The sequence below is a fragment of the Balaenoptera physalus genome, assembly GCF_965194825.1.
Source record: "Balaenoptera physalus genome assembly, chromosome: 20".
Lineage (NCBI taxonomy): Eukaryota > Metazoa > Chordata > Mammalia > Artiodactyla > Balaenopteridae > Balaenoptera > Balaenoptera physalus.
In genome coordinates, this window is record NC_138901.1 from 55,877,675 (window position 1) to 55,894,807 (window position 17,133).

The 17,133-nt window shown below is 46.9% G+C and overlaps 1 protein-coding gene across 4 annotated transcripts; it reads left to right on the forward strand.

Annotated features, from left to right (window-relative positions):
* Window positions 1-1,964: 1,964 nt before the first annotated feature.
* FXR2 (FMR1 autosomal homolog 2) lies at window positions 1,965-16,346 on the forward strand. Of its 4 annotated transcripts, none has more exons than XM_082441256.1 (17): window positions 1,965-3,171; window positions 8,918-8,970; window positions 9,321-9,414; window positions 9,817-9,888; window positions 10,000-10,148; window positions 10,403-10,496; window positions 10,973-11,089; window positions 12,436-12,606; window positions 12,810-12,888; window positions 13,247-13,356; window positions 13,591-13,677; window positions 13,984-14,206; window positions 14,406-14,603; window positions 14,696-14,896; window positions 14,991-15,086; window positions 15,232-15,332; window positions 15,651-16,346. In XM_082441256.1, exons 1-17 carry the CDS (start codon window positions 3,091-3,093, stop codon window positions 15,744-15,746), a joined length of 2,022 nt encoding a protein of 673 aa, XP_082297382.1. In that variant the 5' UTR covers window positions 1,965-3,090; the 3' UTR covers window positions 15,747-16,346. The 4 variants fall into 4 exon arrangements, with proteins under 4 accessions (XP_082297382.1, XP_082297383.1, XP_082297385.1 ...); XM_082441257.1 differs by lacking the exon at window positions 1,965-3,171 and adding an exon at window positions 6,225-6,929; XM_082441259.1 differs by lacking the exon at window positions 1,965-3,171 and adding an exon at window positions 7,953-7,960 and having other exon boundaries at window positions 8,916-8,970.
* The last annotated feature ends 787 nt before the right edge of the window (window positions 16,347-17,133 follow it).

Genomic DNA, 17,133 nt, shown 5'->3' on the forward strand with positions numbered 1-17,133 from the left:
CATCCTTGGCCTGAATGAACAATGACTAAAGCAGATGAAAAAGAGCAAAAGTCAAATCTGAGAGGACTGTTGCTGCCAGAGGCTTGGAAATTGATGATGGTGCCATTTCCAAGACAAAATTCAGCCACTCCTGTTGCTTAAGGGTCCAAACCCAAACATTTTAGTCTGACAGCCAGCACTCCTGATAATCTGTCCCACTTAATTTCTCTAATTCTCCCTCCCTACTCCTTATCAGAATCACTGCTGATAGTCTAGTCCCTTTTATTATTTCTGCTACCCTCGTTACTGATGTTCCTTCTCAGGCATTCTTGAAGGCACCTCTTCTTTTGCCAGCCCTTTATTTATTTATTTGTTTCTTTGTTTAATTTTTGGACACGCTGCACGGCATGTGGGATCTTAGTTCCCCAACCAGGGATCCAACCGGTACCCTGCAGTGGAAGCATGGCGTTCTAACCACTGGACCACCAGGGAATTCCCTGCCAGCCCTTTAAATACTGTTGTAGTTGAGAGTTTTATCATGGACCCAATCCATTTCTAAGTCACTTTTCTTTAGACATCTAATTTTCTCTTATAGCTTTAACTATGTCTAATACGCTGATAATTCTCACATTCACCTCTCTAGCCCAGATGTCTCCTGGGCCACACACTTGTGTGTCCATTGACCTACAGGACATTGGTTCCTTCAGTTAATATTTGCCGTGCCAGGAACTGTGCTAAGTACTGAGTATACAATGCTGGGGACAAACAGACCTGGAACCCAGTCTCTGATCTCATAGGGCTTACTCATAGTGTGATGGCAGAAGACAGACGCTGGATAAATGATTAAAATTACAACCATGATGTGTGCCACAAAGGAGTATGGGATGCTTTGGCAGTGTAAGGCAGGGGACCTAAACCAGTGTGGGCATAATGGAAGGCTAATGAAATTATATTTAAATTGGGATCTGAAAGAGAAGTTTGTTTAAGACAAGGGAACATGACCACCTGGATGGTGGACCCTCAAACTCAAAGAGCACAGTCAAACTCATTGAACTCATCAACTTCTCCTCCAAAACTTTTTCTCGTATATTCTCTCTTCCATGACTGGCATCACCATGCACTCAGCAATCCAAGGTAGAAATCTGTGTTCCTCCCACTTCTTCACTGACTCCACCCCATCCTTATCACCAATTCTTGTTGATTCTATTGCAAATTTAACAGGCTGAAATCAACCTGTACCTCTGTGGCCCACAGCCCTAATCCAAGGCGGTCCTCAGCATCTTCCTCACCTGCAACAGCTCCTCACAGCTCTCACTGCCTTCTGGGATGCCCTTTCTCTTTAATCTATTCCCCACAGTTGTAAAACATAAATCTTATTACATTATACTACTGCTTTAAATCTTTCAGTGGCTCTCCAGTATGGATAAAGTGAAGACCATTTTCCTTAACCTGATTTACAAGTCCTTCACAGTCTAGCTTCCCTACTTCAAGCCAAACGCTATTTGAACTAGTTGTGGTTCCCCAAAGGACATGTTCTTTCTGCTCCTCTGCACTATTGTAGTTCTTGTTCTCTCAAGAATACTCTTACTGCACTTTTCCTCTAGCAAATGCCTATTTATCCCTCAAATCTCAATTTGCATCACCTCCCCTGCAGTAGTCTTTCCCTATCACTCTGAAGAACAACTGACCATTGTTCGTCTCCTTGGGATTCCCTCAAAACTTAGTCCTTATCTTTATCCCATGTTCAAATGAACTCCATGCACTTACTTGTTTAAATGTGTTTGTCTGCTCCTTCCCCAATATATTATAAAATCCTTGTTTTGGGGACCACATCTTGTCTTTGTATCCTTACGACCTACCACAGTGGATGGAACACAGTGAGGGCTAAATAAATATTTGCTAAATGATTACTGCACAACACATGATCCTAATTTCTTGGCTATTTTATTCACTTCTATCGAAATTTCTTATCTTAGTTTACGAATCCTAAGTTTCCCCTCCACTATCCTTTCTCTGTAACAATTTTTCCTCTTTTGGATTTTCTCCGCATTTAGATATCAAATCTTGTGCTAAGTTGCATTTGCCTTTCGGTACTGCCTTGAAATCTTTCTTTTACCTTTCTTTGTATGCATGACCAGAATCTTCTCAAGGCAAGAACGTGACTCTTAAACCGCATTGTGCAGAGATACAGAGGCTCAAGAAAGTCCAGTCCGCCTTGTGGACTGTAAAGCCCAGCGCATGCGCACCAGGCCCTTTTTTTTTTTTTTTTTTTTTTGCCTTTCGACAACTCCTTTTTTTTTTTTTTTTCCTTCGGAGCGTGCGCACCAAGAAAGACAAAGGTGGGGAAAGTGACCAAGCAATCATTCAGGCGCATGCCCATCCCTAACTTGTACAAGCCTGCAGGAGCGCACCGTGGTGAAGTGGGTGTGGTCTGACCAGGAGCATCAGAAGTCCAATCCGATTGAGTGAGCTCTGTCCCTCCCTCCCCATGATTGGTTAGCTCTCAGTGTTGTGGGGCGGTAAAAGGAAGAGACAGGGGCCGTGGAGAGGTGGGGTGGCGAGGAAAGAGAACCAGTCTGGTTCTGCGCAAGCGCAAGTAAGCGACCAGGAGGGGGCGTGAGAGAGTGAAGAGGAGTGTGGAAGCCCTGATGCGCTGGCCAGCGCGAGCTGGGTCGCCAGCCTTGACGCCTGCGCCTTGGCCCTCGGGGCCCGCGCGCGGCGGGCGGGTGCCCGGTGCGCCTGCGCAGTAGGCGGCGGCGGCAGGGGGAGGTGGAGGCCGTGGAGCGGCAGCGGCAGCAGCGGGTCCCGGGACTGAGGCAGCAGCGGGGGCAGCGGCGGGCGGAAGCTGAGGTGACGAAGGCAGCGGCGGCGGCGGCGGCCGTTTCCCTCACGGTGGCGGAGACCAAGGCGGCGGCGGCGGACGGGGAGCGGCCCGGCCCCGGCCCCCTGCTCGTTGGCTGTGGCAGGGCCGCCGTGGGGCCGGCCCGGCTCCCGCCCCCCGCGGCTCCCCCTCCGGCTCCTCCTCCGGGGAGACGCCGGGGACCTGGCCCGGCCCGTACTCAGAGCGCTGCTGCAGCCGCCGCCGGGGGAGTCGGAGGCGGTGGCGGCGCCATGGGCGGCCTGGCCTCTGGGGGGGATGTGGAGCCGGGACTGCCGGTCGAGGTGCGCGGCTCCAACGGGGCCTTCTACAAGGTGAGGCGGCGCGCTGGCCGGGGACGCGGTCTTCAGCCCCCTCCCTCCAGCCAGAGCAGGGAAGAGTGGGGCGGGATCGACATTCTGGAGCTAAGCCCTGACCCTTAGAACCTTAGACCCACGCTCCCACCCGCGGCCGTCCTAGGGGGAGACCTCTAGAAGTTAACCCCTTCCTCTTATTTTTGAGCCCTCTATTACACCTGCTTTTACCCGCATCTCCGGGATTGAGCATCAGGGCATTATTGTACTTGGTTCAGCTCCCCTACCAACCCCCCAGAAGAGACCCCATTTACCCAGCGTCTCGTTGACTTTTCCTGTCTCTGGTAGAAGATCTACCTTGGATCTGAATCACGTCTTCCCCACAGTCCAAGCACATGGAGAATTCTCTTTATTCTCCACTATTACCCCCTTGGGAAGGCCGTCCCATATTAGATCTTTTCATCTTCCTCGGAGAGGCCTCTGCTTACTGGCTCTGGAAGACTCACCCCACTTTCATCTTATATTTCTGTTCCCACCCCAAGGAGAAACGGTCAGAATCTGTTTATGACATTTAGTATCTTTGACCTCAGGAACTCTGGGCTGTAGCCGTCTAGTTGCCTCATAGCCATAAGGTGGCACCTTTTCTCAAGTCTCTCACCCCACCCCTTTATTCCAAGACTAGCTGGTCTACTGTTTTACCCAGGGATGGTTTTGTATTTGTCATCTCACTTTGACCTCATACATTTAGATCATTCATACAGTTTCTTCATCTTGAGGAGTGTAAGCTTCATATCCCTGATCTCTAAAAGGGGATCTCACAAGGATTCCATCTGTTAATCTTCTTCTTAAGGATTTCCACTTCTAGAAGACTTTTGGCCAACTCGCCCAGTTTGGGAACCCACTAGCCTTTTTTTAAAGGAGAAGGAGACTATCTTTAAAAGATCCTTGTTTACTTCAGGTCCCCCGTTGCCCAGGATTGGGTTTTTTAGAACTCCTTTTATTACCACCTTTTAAATCTGTTCTGAATCTTATTTTTTAGGACATTTTTTTCCCATTTAGATTAAGCCAGAGGGAGACCCCTCTTGCCTCTCAGGAATTTTTCTTTATGTGACTGTTGTTATTTTGAACCTCTTTGGACTTTATGCCTGGAATTGTCTCAGAGACTTTCCTGATTCCTGTCTTCTCTCATTTTACCCTGAGGAGCAAGAGCAGAGTTATCTTATCATAACATTACTTGTGAGGAGAAGAACCCCCTTTCCTTCACTTCCCCTCAAGCCTTTCCTCCCATAATAGACCTCTCCACCTTCGTGCCCTTGGAAATGACTTTCTTGAACTCCTTCCCTGTGAAGTCATATCTTGCTATAACTGGAAAGGGTCTCATATTTGCCCTTGGAGTAGGTTTCTGCCCCAACTTCGACTGGTAAGCTCAGTGTAGTCACTTTTGACCCATTCTAAATGCCTATTCATTTCTGCCTTACTTCCCTCGCCAGATTTCTTTATATTCTTCAGTGCCTGTGGGTACCCACATCTATCTTAACTTAACCTCTCAATATAAGTCGTTAGCTTTTTATCCTAATATTTCTGTGTAATACCCAGAAACTACCTATTCCATTACCCAGCTAAGATGGAAGAAGGAAGCTCCCAGCTGATTCTTTCTGTCATTTTTTTTCTGCATACTTTCCTAACTCATGGGACTTTTTCTTCTAGCCTGCCTCCATAGCATTTCTGTTTTCTTTGGCAAAGTTTCTTAATTCCTTTCTGATTCTGATAGAGTGCATTTGTCTCTTATATCCTTTTCCCCCAAACTTGCATTACCTTTATTGAAATACCCTTCCTCATAAGATTTTAGCCTCATTTCCCACAGTATCTTGTCCTTCATCTGGGTCCTTCCCATCCCTAAGAAAAGTGATTCTTAAACTGAGCCTGAGATCAAGATACGATGTTTGCTTTTGTTCTAGGAAGCATGGGAGTCAGACACAGCTGAGAAAGATTGGTATCCAGTTCAAATTAACTGTGTGAGACTGCTGGGAAGGGACATGTTTCCCTTTCCACATATAAGTGTCCAACAGAAAATGTGTCTCTGAATCTTTCTCTTTTCTCCTGTGGGCTATGGCAGTGATAGACTTGATTGAGTGAATTGGGGCTAGGATGCTTTGAATCAGAGAATAGAGTTTGGACTTGAGCTGGAAGCCAGGTAATGTGGATTTTGTGTCCTGGCCACTTTAGCATTTTCTGCCCCATGCCTCAGTTGAAAACAACAGTAAATCCTTAAATTCAGACTAATCTTTCTTCAACGTTCAGTGCCATATAGATACTTGCCCAATCTGTCCTTGCTGCTGATTTAATATTCATGACTCAGCAAACTTCAGTGTGGTTCAAGGAGTGTTTACATTGCTTCTAGAACTATAAATTTGGGAAGGTTCTTTTCATCCCTCTCAGAATTGGGTCCTAGTGTTGTTGATCTTCTTCCAGGATAGAACTGCAAATGTCAGATCTGGGATCTAAGTTATCATTTAGCTATCCCATCAGCTCTTCCTTTTCTGTCAGAACTTAATGTGTTTTGTTCTCTAAGCGGTGCTCTCCCAAATGAAATATCTGTTCACCTTCCAGGGCACAGTCATCCAACTTTCCAGACCTTACCTGGATATCCCAATTCCAATTCCTTTGTTAAGGAATATGGCATCCTCACCTTCAACACGTGATTTTTATCCAGACCCTTCCTGATTTTCTTCTAGAACTCCCTCCTTTATTTTGAGAACCCAGGACTAGAAGATAGGTTGAAGGTGGGACCTAATTTTGTATCTTACAATTTGAGGAAAGTGAAGTACTTAGGAACCTAGGACTCTCACTTCCTCTGTCCAGTCCTAGGCTCTATAAGCCAAAGCTCCATAAGCCCTGGCCATTGAATTGAATTGAGTTATCCTTTGGATCTAGGTAGCCTTCTAGAGATTCACTCAACTGCTCTTGCCCTCCTCTGCTTATCTTCTCAATGAGCATGGACTGAGCAGAACTAGGAGCTCACTTTATACCACTGGTATTTTTGGAGGAAAAATACTGGAGTAATGTGGGTGGAATTAAGGAGCAGAGACTGACTTGGAATGTGAAGTTGAGGAGAAAGCTTGTTTTGGAGAATCTTTGAAGGAAAAAGACCCTAGAAGTATAAGAATGAGTGACGTTTAGTTGAACTGCTGAGTTATGTGAGGGAAAACTCCATTCTGAGCTTTGCATTTCTGCCTTGGGATCATGGTAGCTTGAAAAACCAGGGTAATGTTGCTACCTCTGCCTGAGGGCCAACCCTGACATGTTGGAGGAGAATTGGATTAGAGCTTTAGACATATCCTTCGTGAATGAGTGTATCTAGGAGTGGGGATCTCTTCACAAAAGAGGCAGGCAGGTGATTCTCTTCCACTATGTTTTATCTCATCCCTGAAATGTTTTGAAAATAGCTAACTCTCTCTTGATAAACTGTTTCTAAAGCTTAGAGATAGACGTTTTGGATAAAGAATTGGATAAAGTCAGCTGTAGAGGCTAGATGAAATGTTTAGAGAAATCCTTATAAAGGAAGAAAAGAGGAGGACACTTAAAAAGGAGCTAAGGAAAAAAGAAGAAAAAGAAAAAAAAAAAAAAGGAGCTAAGAGAAGAACCCAAAAGGGAAGAGAGGGATTCGGGCAAATAGAAGATGTGAGTGGAGAAGAGTAGGAATGCGTATTGATGGAGCTGAATGAAGAGTGGAAAAAATATTACCAAAGAAGGGAATGGCAGAGAAGGCTAAAGCATGGGTAAGTAAGAGGCTAGGCAGTACCAGGAGTACTAATGCCTTGGGCAGAAGTAAGGCTCTAAGTAGTAAGACTCCATAACAAGATCCTTTCCCGAAAGAAGAGAAAGACGGCTGGTATCAAGAGTGAAATTTTAGGTTTAGATTTAAGGAAAAAACAGTGTATTAAGTGTTTATGATTGATCAGTTCTCTGAGGTGGGAGTGACACAAGTGTACATTTTTGGTGTTTTCTCTCCTAAGCTCATATTTTGTTCCTTCCTGCAAAGCTCAGGAATAGTTCTTCATATATTAGCTTTTTGAAACCCCTAATTTTTAAAAAAATCTAATGAGGCATAATTGACATACAATGAAGTACACCTATTTAAAGCATACAATTTGTTAAGTTTTGACATACATATAAAAGAAACCATCGCCACAATTTCTATCAATCCCAAAAGTCTTCCACCAACCACCAATGCCTTTTGTCACTATACATTAGTTTGCATTTTCTGATTTTTGACAGAAGCGAAAAGGCAATTCAGTAGAGAAAGGATAGTCTTTCAACACATTGTGCTCAAAGAAGTGCATATTCATAGGTTAAAAATGAAGTTTGATTGTATCTGGCACCATATACAAAATTTAACTCAAAATGGATCATTGACCTAAATGTAAAATAAAAACTATAAAAGTCTAGACAAGGACATTAGGTAAAGATTTCTTAGATATAAAACCAAAAGCTCAGATACAAAAGAACAAGTTGAAAAATTGGACTTACTCAAAATTAGGGATTGCTAATTTTGATAATGTGAAAAACAGGAGAGAAGGTAGGAAAATTGGGAGCACAGGATTGAACGCATAGCTTTGGCTTCCTCAGTGAAGACAGAAAATAGGAGGTGGGGAATTCCCTGGCAGTCCAGTGGTTAGGGCTCAGAGCTTTCACTGCCTTGGCCAAAAAAAGAGAGAGAGAGAAAATAGGAGGTAGACCAGCGATTCCAGCTATTCAGTCATCCCTGTTCCTCTCCCTTGTCATCATCTCAAGTTTGGGGCCTTCTACAAATTTTATTACTCTTTTCAAATTCTTAGCAGTGTCCTAGCATTTAGAAATCTCACATCTTTTATTTATTTATTGGGCCACACCGCTCAGCTTACAGGATTGCAGGATCGTAGTTCCTGACCAGGGGTTGAACCCTGGCCCACGGCAGTGAAAGTCCTAACCACTGGACCATCAGGGAATTCCCTCACATCTTTTAAATCCTAATTTTTCCTTTCGTAAGTTGTGTTTGTTTTGAATTTCTCCAGTGTTCTGATTATTTTCTTACGACCCAGGCATCAAGGCACCAAGTTCGCTCAGGCCTCTTGCTGTATTAGGAGCTAGACCCTTTCTCTCTTGGCAGATCCTGATGTCCTCTAGGTGTTCCAGGACAACCTCACACTGTCTCATGGGATATTCTTAGCTTTGCTGAATGTTGTTGGTATTTTAATTGAACTCTGGCAAGCTGCTCAGCACTGCGTGAGGCAGACAGATAGGGAGCCCTCTGTGGGAGCCGTAGGAGACCACTAGTTTCCCGGCTGTTCTGATGCAGGTGATGTTTCTCCCTTCTACTTAATTTCTGTCTCATCTTATTTCTGGATTTTGCAACATTTCTTGCTACCTCAACATTCGTATTCCTTCACCAATACAGCTTTTTCTAGCCCTGTTTTTAGATTGCTTGTGTCCCCATCTAAAACTCTAGTTTAAAAAAAGAAAAAAAAAAAAAGGAGTTTTCTGGTGGCCCAGTGGTTAGGACTCTTGGCTTTCACTGCTGTGGCCCTGGGTTCAGTCCCTGGTTGGGGAACTGAGATCCCGCAAGCCACAAGGTGCGGGCAAAAAGAAAGAAAAAAAAAAGAAAAGCAAACAAAAAAACTCTAGTTTAAGGCCCTCTAAAACTGTCTGTTCCCTTGATGGCTGAGGTGGTGGTTGATTGTCTTTTTTTTTTTTTTTTTTTTTTACTTTGTTCTAAAATCCATTCTAGGGCTTTGTGAAGGATGTCCATGAAGACTCTGTCACCATCTTCTTTGAAAACAAGTAAGACCTTGGGAATAGAGAATCCAGCATACTAGGTCCTAGAAGGAGAGGGGAGAAGAGGGGGCGGCTGAGTCCCATGAGGCATGTATAATAGGTGGGGGAGAGCCAAGGGTTTGGGTGGGCAACTTATATGGATCCCAGGAGAGGAAATGGTGAGAGTGGGGGTCATTTGACTCCATATTTAGATTCTAGCAAGAGATGGAAGGCACCACTATGGAGCAGGGCCTGGAGTTTAGCGTCTAATCACCAGGGAAGGTGGAAAATGCCCAGTGGAGGAAGTAACCTCTTCCTGAAGAAACGGGCAACCACACTAGCCTGAATAGCTTTCATATCACTGTTTTCCCTTGCAGCTGGCAGAGTGAGAGACAAATTCCTTTTGGGGATGTCCGGCTACCACCTCCAGCTGACTATAATAAGGAGATCACAGAAGGGGATGAAGTGGAGGTAAGGTCGTTGGAGTCTACCTTTTCTAAATGTCCCTTTTCCCAGGATTCTGCATCTCCCTTACCCTGATACCAGTACCCTAGGCTCCTCACTGGTTGGTTCACGCTCCTTCCTCCATCCAGCTAGGCAGCCTGTGGAAGAGTGAAATGCAGCAGTTTTCTGTCCATCATTGCTGTGATCAGTCAAGCTCTCAGGGAGCTTCCTGTTTTCCGGAGATTCACTTTTCTTCCATTTATGATAACAGCATCTAAAATCCAGTGTTCTCTGATTTTAATTAGCAGCTCCTTCCTCTAGATTCCTTTATCTTAGTTTAGGATGCCTCCCAAGTGTCTTAATGCTCATTCCATTCTTGATGTTTTTGGATGGTCCTCAGTATCTCTTTTATTTTCAACTTCTCTTCAGGTTTATTCTCGAGCCAATGAGCAAGAACCTTGTGGCTGGTGGCTGGCCCGGGTGCGGATGATGAAGGGAGATGTGAGTGATTGTCAAGGCCTTTGGAGAACTGCTGAAACACATATTTTAGTCAGAGAAAGGTGGGAGATAGAAACTCAGGTCATCCACAGCTTCTCTCTTTCCTTCTGCCAGTTCTATGTCATTGAATATGCTGCCTGTGATGCCACTTACAATGAGATTGTCACCCTGGAACGGCTTCGGCCAGTTAATCCCAATCCCCTTGCAACCAAAGGCAGCTTCTTCAAGGTTACCATGGCTGTGCCTGAGGATCTGAGAGAGGCGTGAGTGTTTGGGATGTCGGGAGTGGGGGGCCCTCTTTATGGTCCTCATCTCTGCTCTTGTTTGTCCCAGCCTCCGCTCCCAGTTTCAGTGTTCTGTGTTCCTTAGGCCCTCTAGAGTCCCTTTTGCTCCCAGTTCCTCTGTTTCCTCATCCCTGTTCTTTTACTGCAGTCCTTATTTTTCTCAGTCCCTCTCTCTCTCCCCTTCAACTGTACTCTACACTCTGCCCTCTGAGCATGGTTCTCTTTCTCTGCAGCTGCTCCAATGAAAACGTCCATAAAGAGTTCAAGAAAGCATTGGGAGCAAACTGCATCTTTCTCAACATCACAAATAGTGAGCTCTTCATTCTGGTGAGTTTATTCTGCCTGAATTTCACCTAAGCCCTTTTCCCCTTTTAACAACTTTGCAAGAAGAGAAGAGCTAAAATGTGCTTATATTTATTTGTCAGAGAGGACTTTATTGCTCCTGACCTCTGTGGACCCAGGTTAGCCCTACCTTTCCTTAGTCTTTTCTCATGTATGACCTTAATTTTTTTTTCAACCTGACCATCATATTGCAGTCTGGGCTGGGTACCCTTCCTTGCATATTTGGACTCTCAAAAACAGACAGTATGATTCTCACCTGCGCTTGCTACTTAAAATCACTTCCCTTAAGCACCCAGTTAGTAGGCCCTTGTGAGGCTGACAATGATTTTTCCTGTTCCTCAACTTTGTTTCTTAACTCCCACCCTTTTCCAGAGACTCAGGCATCCTGATTCCCAGTTCCTGGCTCTTCTCTAAAATGTAGTCAGTCAGTTTTAATGACTTTTCCATTGGTTTCTTTGCAGTCAACCACAGAAGCCCCTGTGAAGCGAGCATCCCTGCTGGGTGATATGCATTTCCGAAGCCTGCGCACCAAACTGCTACTCATGTCCCGCAATGAAGAAGCTACCAAGCACCTCGAGGTAAGTTTTGGCTTCACTTTTTACTGCTGATTGGTATTGTCCTTCTCCCCTCCCACCCCATCCTCCACCCATGCTCTTGTGAACAGACATTAAGGGCTTTCTGGGCCATTAAACCTGCGTCTGCTATTTTATCTCAGACTCCTCCAGATGGCAGAGCTCCATCATGTTTTAGTACAAGCTTTTTTTCTTTTTTTTTTTTTTTTTTAAAGCTATGGGACCCTTTGATCAAGTGAAATTTTACTTGAAAGCACAATGCATAAAACAGATCAATCAGATCAGGTCTGTTTAAAAGTGCAAGAGGGTGTGGCTCTTACCTCCACTGGCTGCCCCCAAATTACCTCTGAGAACCAGACTGCTTTGTGGGATATGTTTGGGAACCATTTGTACACTGGAAAGACCACTGGACTTGGAATCAATCCTAAGTCTTGCTTTGTCAAATAACTTGATTTCAATGAGCTTTTTCTTCTTCAGCTGTGACAATGAGGTAGTTGAATGTGAGTGTTTCTACAAGGTCTTTTTGTGTTCTGACATCTTATGATGGTCAGATTCCCTTAGGAATTATACCATCCTAAATGAGGGTGGTATATATATATATGTGTGTGTGTGTATTTGAACATCTGTTTCCTTTTTATCAAGTGAACTGATCTTTTCGGGAGCCTGTGCAAATTCTGGACCATGGTAATCTTTACTTCTCCAGGGATGCTACTCAGGGCACTGCCAGAACCTTTCCCTTTTCCTGCCCTTGTACTCAGGTATCCCTCTAAGGACTGGTTGAGAAATGAAGTGGTAGCATGGTGTACCATAACCTCTTTTTATGCTTTTCTCAACCTCTTGCTTTCTGTTCAACTTTTCAGGTTTTATTTTGGGAGTTGATATTGGTTTGGTTAAGGTAAATAGTTCCTTACACTTGCATTTACCTTGTGAAAAGTCCTTTTTTTCATACCAACTTTATTTAATCCTCTTGTTAGTCTGGGAATGGGGTAGGTCAGGTGTAATCATTTAGCAGATGACAGAACAGAGGCACAGAGAGTATGTTTTGTTTGGGATCACACAACCAGATAGTGTTAGAGCCAGATCCAGATCTTTGATGGATCTCAGCCCAGATTCGGCCATCATTACCTCCCCTCCCCACCAAGCTATTGGTATTTGGAAGGTAGGAGTGGAATGAAAAGTTCCTGAATTCTTCACAGGTCCTGGTGGTCAGTGGACTCCCAGGTAGTTCTGGCTTTCTTTCGTACAGTCTTTTCTCATTTAAGTTATGCAAGGCATCAGGTATCTGGGACAGGTGTTCTGAGATTTCTCCATGATTCCTATAGTCCAGTGGTCCAGTGCCTTTTTTTTTTCAGACAAGTAAGCAGCTGGCGGCAGCTTTCCAAGAGGAGTTCACAGTGCGAGAGGACCTGATGGGACTAGCAATTGGGACTCATGGTGCCAACATCCAGCAGGCCCGAAAAGTACCTGGGGTGACTGCCATCGAATTGGGTGAAGAGACCTGCACTTTCCGCATCTATGGGGAGGTCAGCAAAAGATACCTGTTGTCTAGGTCCCTTAGGGGATAGAAAGAAGAGAGTGTGAAATAGAAAGGAAACCTGTCGTGTTGACCTCCCTCCCTGACCTTGGTGGCAGCACATTTTCCCAAAGACAGAGAGTGGCAGGAAGATCACTGTTTGAGATCCAGGTCCTCTGTTTTATTAATGACTCCCCACTCCTCTTCTCTTAGACTCCCGAGGCGTGCCGACAGGCCCGGAGCTACCTTGAGTTTTCTGAGGACTCCGTGCAAGTGCCCAGGAACCTGGTTGGTGAGTTGGGGACGTGTATGTGTATAAGAGAGTACAGTTGGGGACCAGATGTGAGATGCTCTCAAGTGATTCTGGCTTGCCACCTCCCTGTGAACTTCCAGTTTCACAAGAACAGAGCAAACAGTCTGTAGTAGGAGTGACAAAAATGGGAGAACAGATTTCTGGGGATTGTGATATTTTGTCCAGTGAAAACACACCAGAAGCTTAGAAGCAAGAGAATCATTAAACAGAATCCTTATATAGCAGCTGGAAGACTGTTTATCTTGTCTGTTTTTACTCTTCTTTCTTTCCTTTTTTTTTTTTTTTCTTTCCTTTGAAAAAAAAAAAAAAAGGCCTAATTCCTCCTTTACCCATTCAGGCAAAGTGATTGGAAAGAACGGGAAAGTGATCCAGGAGATTGTGGATAAATCTGGTGTGGTGAGGGTTCGAGTAGAAGGTGATAATGACAAGAAGAACCCCAGGGAGGAGGTATGGGGCAGCTACACCTAGAGATTGGTTGCCAGAAGTAGATGGGATTATTCTCCAAGCCATTCCCTTGAGAGATGGGATTTCTAGGGGTTGGGGCATGGGAACTTTGGTTTTTTCTAGTAGATGTAGAGCCCAGAAAGATCCATTTGGGTGGGCTTCTGTAGGAGACAGGGTGGACTTAATACTTCATTTGAGTCTCTTTCTAATCCTTCTGTCCTTTCCTCTGCTCTCCAGGGAATGGTTCCCTTCATATTTGTTGGCACCCGAGAGAATATCAGCAATGCTCAGGCTCTGCTGGAATATCACCTCTCCTACCTGCAGGTACCCAAGCCAGAAGAAGCCTGGGAGAGGAGAGATCCACGTATACAAGGGGACTAAGGATGCTGGTGGATAAAGTTAAAAGTGGTGGTTCCCAGTTTGTGTCTCTGAGTAGAATAGAAACCATTAGGTGGAAAATTGGGGCTGTGGAGTTGGAACCCAGAATTTTCCCTGTTTTAAGCCTTCTTGCATTCCAGAGAGTTCAGATCCATAGGGACAGTCAGGGCAGAGAAGCAGGAAAAAGAGACTGTTCATTGATCTTATACTTATTCCTTCTTCCTTGTTTTTCTCCATCTTCTCCCCAACCAGGAGGTGGAGCAGCTTCGCTTGGAGAGGTTGCAAATTGATGAACAGCTTCGGCAGATTGGGCTGGGCTTTCGCCCTCCTGGGAGTGGGCGGGGCAGCGGTGGCAGTGACAAGGCTGGATACACCACTGATGAGAGCTCCTCCTCCTCCCTCCACACCACACGAACCTATGGGGGCAGCTATGGGGGCCGGGGCCGGGGCCGGAGGACAGGCGGTCCTGCCTGTGGTGAGAGGGAGGCGAGCAGTGTTGGGGTGTGTGGGAGGCAGAAGTCTGGGTGGAAGTTTGAGGAAAGGGTGATGGAGAAGATGAAGAAGTGGTTGGCTGGGGGACTTAGGAGTGAGAGGGAGAGTCTTCCAGCCTGGGGGCTGGGATGGATCCTGGGGTAGGGTGAGTGACCCTGTTTGAACCCTACTGTGTTCTTCAGGCCCCATCTCAGACCTATCCACGGCTTCTGAGACTGAGTCAGAGAAGAGGGAGGAGCCCAACCGAGCTGGGCCTGGTGACCGGGATCCCCCGACCCGGGGGGAAGAAAGTCGGAGGCGGCCGATTGGGGGCCGGGGTAGGGGACCCCCACCTGCCCCCCGGCCCACCTCAAGATACAACTCTTCATCAATTAGCTCAGGTACCAGAAGCAGACAGCTGGGTTCACGAATGTGGGCCAAAAGGAAAGATGATGGACACCTGACTCCCAACTCCTCTTCTTCCTCTAACCAGTGCTGAAGGACCCAGACAGTAATCCCTACAGCCTACTGGACACATCCGAACCAGAGCCCCCAGTTGATTCAGAGCCTGGGGAACCCCCCCCAGCAAGTGCCAGGCGCCGCCGCTCCCGCCGCCGTCGCACTGATGAAGATAGGACTGTCATGGATGGAGGCCTGGAATCTGACGGGCCCAGCATGACAGAGAATGGCCTGGGTAAGGGATGTACCTGGATCTGAAAAATCAGAACTGGGCAAGAATTGAGGGATGGGAGATTGATGCACAACTCTCATTTTCCCCTGCCCCACAGAAGATGAGTCAAGACCCCAGCGTCGTAATCGGAGCCGCCGCCGCCGTAACCGTGGTAACCGGACTGATGGTTCGATCAGTGGAGACCGTCAGCCAGGTCAGCTCATGCAGGATGTCAGCAGACTTCCTCAGAGAACAGGATGCCTCCTGTCCTGTGAAAGCTAGGGGTTGGGGTTCAGTGGGTGTCTAGGGGCTGGGTACCTGGGTTCCTTCTGAAACTTTTGGTCCTCTGCCTTCCCCAGTGACTGTGGCTGACTATATCTCCCGAGCAAAGTCTCAGAGCCGCCAGCGGCCACCCCTGGAACGCACTAAACCTTCAGAGGATTCTCTTTCAGGACAGAAGGTAGGCAAGCAAGATATAGTTTACCCCACCTCTTTTTTTATTGTTCTGGGGTAGGGGGCACAAGAAAACTCCCAAAGAAATCTCTCATTAAATTGCAGAGAAGGCATGTCTGATGGAGTTTAGACTGCATTTAGAATAGTGAAAAGTTTGAATAGAAGAGAATTTGGTTCACATTTTCTGGATCCCAGTAAAAGTGACTACCGGGGACCAACCCTGGAGATGCCTGGAGCATTTAGATGGTAGGGAATGGCATTACCTGAATTTCTACTGACCTTTTTCTTTCCTTCCTCTCCATTTTCTTTCCCACTCCCCCCTCAGGGTGACTCTGTCAGCAAGCTTCCTAAGGGCCCCTCAGAGAATGGGGAGCTCTCTGCCCCCCTGGAGTTGGGTAGTTTGGTGAATGGGGTTTCATAAACCCTCCAGCCCGCATCCCTCCCTTCTCCATCTCGCTTGCTGCCCAACACCATGGCCCTCACAGGCCCAACTGACCTGCGCTGGAGCTGCTCTTATCTAGGGGGGCGGGGGGTGGCACAGCAGCTTGGGTCCCCCCCAGCCTCCAGGAGCTAGTGGAGGGGTGTGTAACAGGGTCATACCCCCCTCCCTCTTGTCCACCCTACCCCCAGGGTGAGGGGAGCCTCTCTCCTTCCCCATCAGACTGGATGTGCCTTTATCCTCTAATGCCCCAATCTCTCTCTGAACACCCCCATTCTCCGCCTGTTGGTGCGGGGTGCTCCTTGACCCACCCAGATTGGACAGTTCAGGGGGGCTCCCCTGCTATCCCTCCTCCCATCCTGTACCCCCCATTTCTGGGGCCTCATCACTGTGGAAGACGGGGATAGTAAGGGTATAAGTGGGTGGGAGGCATGGGGAAGGTTTTGGAGTAGAACCAGGGGTGTGTATGAAGGGGGGTGACAAGGTCCCCCAGGGGAGGGGGACCAACCTTTGGTGGATGAGAAGGCGTATTTATTTTTCACTGTACAGTATTTAAAAAGAGAATAAAAAAATCCAAATGGTTCTCTGGTTCCTGCACCTTCCTTATGCCCAGTTTGGTCCATCTGTTTGTGTAGGACTGACCTGCCCTGACCCTTGTTTCCTGTATCTCCACACCTAGCTTCTCTAGCATTCCAAAGATGGTCTACTTCTGGGAATTTCTGACATTCCTAAATTCTCCAGGCCCAGGTACCCTCCTGGTCCAGAGGAGAGTGGCTTGTGCCTTGCTGCCTCTCCCCTCCCCCAGGTTTGCTGGTAGAGGGAGCTGGGCCACTCCTATACCCTGAGTCACAGCACGCTAGGTAGGGCTGCTCAAAGCTGGAGCTGTTCCTTCTAAGAGCTGAGAGCCAAGGCAGGCTGCTTAATCCGATTACCTGAGGCCTGGGGCTTGGGCTGGGCCTTGGGCAGAGTGGGGAGCAGGGTTCCCTCAAGACAGCCTCTGGGACCCAGGTGTCCAGCCCTCATTCCTGCGGCTTCTCTGCTCTGGATCCCGGCTTTTTCTCCAGCATCCACATCACTGACCTCTCAGCCTTAAGGGTCAACCTGGGCTTCCTTGCTCCCTGCCTCCCAACTCAGGATTAGAGATAAAACATGCAGTGGAGAAACCTAGGTTTGGGGGCTATAGTGGGGAGGGTTTAAATTTTCTCACCTGGAAAGGGGTTGAATCACCACCCAAGCACCTCAGGAAACAAAAATGGCCTGCCTACCTCCTGACTGCCAGACTTTTTTGCCCCGGGCCAGGTCAGGGGTTTGAGGAGCAGGAGGCACCAGAAAAGGGTTTGGGTTTGGATTGGGGGGTTGGGTGTCCTCA

Bases quoted from the DNA above. Each gene is read 5' to 3' on its own strand.
- FXR2 (XM_082441256.1), top strand. From the start codon at position 3,091: ATGGGCGGCCTGGCCTCTGGGGGGGATGTGGAGCCGGGACTGCCGGTC. The intron at 12,889-13,246 runs GTGAGTTGGGGA...TTACCCATTCAG, and splicing joins AGTGCCCAGGAACCTGGTTG to GCAAAGTGATTGGAAAGAAC. The intron at 13,678-13,983 runs GTACCCAAGCCA...CTCCCCAACCAG, and splicing joins ATCACCTCTCCTACCTGCAG to GAGGTGGAGCAGCTTCGCTT.